The 2,609-nt window shown below is 54.5% G+C and overlaps 1 protein-coding gene across 1 annotated transcript in view; it reads left to right on the top strand.

The window, feature by feature from the left end:
* The window catches only part of LOC113940849 (neuroblast differentiation-associated protein AHNAK-like), a gene marked incomplete at its 3' end in the record, with an annotated part of 8,766 nt that extends 6,167 nt beyond the window's left edge, over positions 1-2,599 (top strand). Inside the window, exons 6-7 of the mRNA XM_027632001.1 lie at positions 1-502; positions 725-2,599. Coding sequence (XP_027487802.1) covers positions 1-502; positions 725-2,599 — 2,377 coding nt within the window. The remainder of the gene's footprint in view (positions 503-724) is intronic.
* Positions 2,600-2,609: the final 10 nt, after the last annotated feature.

The following is a 2,609-nucleotide window of genomic DNA, read 5'->3' as shown; positions in this document are numbered from 1 at the left end:
AACCTGGATGTGTCCGGTCCCAAGGTGGACATTGAAGGTCCAGAGGTGGACGTTGAGCTGCCCGAGGGGAAGGTGAAGGGCCCCAAGTTCAAGATGCCTGAGATGCATTTTAAGACCCCCAAGATCTCGATGCCCGACATCGACCTGAACCTGAAGGGCCCCAAAGTGAAGGGGGACGTGGATGTTTCCCTTCCCAAAGTTGAAGGTGACCTGAAGGGCCCAGACATCGACATTAAGGGCCCCAAAGTCGATGTTGACCTTCCTGATGTTGAGCTGGAAGGACCTGAAGGAAAACTGAAGGGCCCCAAGTTCAAAATGCCTGAGATGCACATCAAGGCTCCCAAAATCTCGATGCCGGACTTTGATCTGAACCTGAAGGGCCCCAAAGTGAAGGGAGATGTCGATGTGTCCCTGCCCAAGGTGGAAGGTGACCTGAAAGGGCCAAAGGTGGATATTAAAGGTCCTGAGTTGGATGTTTCTGCCCCAGATGTTCAAATTGAGGGTCCAGAAGGGAAGATCAAGGGCCCCAAGTTCAAGATGCCCGAGATGAACATCAAGGCCCCCAAGATCTCGATGCCAGACTTTGATCTGAACCTGAAGGGCCCCAAAGTGAAGGGGGATGTGGATGTTTCCCTTCCCAAACTGGAAGGTGACCTGAAAGCCCCAGACATCGACATCAAGGGCCCCAAAGTCGACGTTGACCTTCCTGACGTTGAGCTGGAAGGACCTGAGGGGAAGATCAAGGGCCCCAAATTCAAGATGCCCGAGATGAACATCAAGGCCCCCAAAATCTCAATGCCCGACATTGACCTGAACTTGAAAGGCCCCAAATTGAAGGGAGACGTGGATGTGTCTCTTCCCAAGATGGAAGGTGATTTTAAAGGTCCTGAAATAGATATTAAAGGCCCCAAAGTTGATGTTGATCTTCCTGATGTTGAACTGGAAGGGCCTGAGGGGAAGGTGAAGGGCCCCAAGTTCAAGATGCCTGAGATGCACATCAAGACCCCCAAATTCTCCATGCCCGACGTCGACTTCAACCTGAAGGGCCCCAAGGTGAAAGGAGACGTGGACGTGTCAATGCCAAAGCTGGAAGGTGACCTCAAAGGCCCTGAACTGGACATCAAAGGCCCCAAAGTTGACATCGAGGCCCCTGATGTGGACATTCATGGCCCAGAGGGGAAGTTCAAGATGCCCAAGTTCAAGATGCCCAAGTTTGGGATGCCCGGGGTCAAGGCCGAAGGCCCCGAGGTGGACGTGACCCTGCCGACAGGCAACCTGGATGTGTCCGGTCCCAAGGTGGACATTGAAGGTCCAGAGGTGGACGTTGAGCTGCCCGAGGGGAAGGTGAAGGGCCCCAAGTTCAAGATGCCTGAGATGCATTTTAAGACCCCCAAGATCTCGATGCCCGACATCGACCTGAACCTGAAGGGCCCCAAAGTGAAGGGGGACGTGGATGTTTCCCTTCCCAAACTGGAGGGTGACCTGAAGGGCCCAGACATTGACATCAAGGGCCCCAAAGTCAATGCTGACCTTCCCGATGTTGAGCTGGAAGGACCTGAAGGAAAACTGAAGGGCCCCAAATTCAAGATGCCTGAGATGCACATCAAGGCCCCCAAAATCTCCATGCCCGACGTCGACTTCAACTTGAAGGGCCCCAAGATCAAGGGAGATGTTGATGTGTCAGTGCCAAAGCTGGAAGGTGACCTGAAGGGCCCTGAACTGGACATCAAGGGCCCCAAGTTGGACATTGATGCCCCTGATGTGGACATTCACGGCCCAGAAGGCAAAATCAAGATGCCCAAGTTCAAGATGCCCAAATTTGGGTTTTCTGGCCCCAAAGTTGAAGGCCCTGAGGTGGACGTGACCCTGCCAACAGGAAACCTGGATGTGTCCGGTCCCAAGGTGGACATTGAAGGTCCAGAGGTGGACATTGAGCTGCCTGAGGGAAAGGTCAAAGGCCCCAAGTTCAAGATGCCCGAGATGCACATCAAGACCCCCAAAATCTCGATGCCAGACCTGGATCTGAACCTGAAGGGCCCCAAAGTCAAGGGGGACGTGGACGTGTCACTGCCAGGAGTTGAAGGAGAACTGAAGGGTCCCGAGGTCGGCATCGCTGCCCCCGACGTCCACATCGACAGCCCAGAGGGCAAATTCAAACTCCCCAAATTCAAGATGCCCAAGTTTTCCATGCCTGGATTTAAAGGGGAGGGACCAGAGGTGGACGTGACCCTCCCGAAGGGCGATGTCAACATTTCGGGTCCCAGCGTGGACTTGGAGACTCCTGATCTGAGCGTGGATGGGAAAGTGAAAGGTCCCAAATTCTCCATGCCCGAGATGCACATCAAGGCCCCCAAAATCTCCATGCCTGACGTCGACTTCAACATCAAAGGGCCCCACCTGAAAGGAGACGTCGACCTCCAATCCCCTCAGGTCGACGTGAAAGGCCCCAAAATCGACGTCGAGGCTCCAGACGTGACCCTGGAAGGGCCCGAAGGGAAACTCAAAGGCCCCAAGTTCAAGATGCCCGAGATGAACATCAAGGCCCCCAAGTTCTCCATGCCCGACATCGACCTGAACCTGAAGGGCCCCAAGATCAAGGGTGACGTGGG

This window comes from Corapipo altera, unplaced genomic scaffold, assembly GCF_003945725.1.
Source record: "Corapipo altera isolate COAL_440 unplaced genomic scaffold, ASM394572v1 60563, whole genome shotgun sequence".
Lineage (NCBI taxonomy): Eukaryota > Metazoa > Chordata > Aves > Passeriformes > Pipridae > Corapipo > Corapipo altera.
The sequence above is the reverse complement of the archived record's forward strand: the minus strand, read 5'-3'. Positions and strand labels throughout refer to the sequence as shown.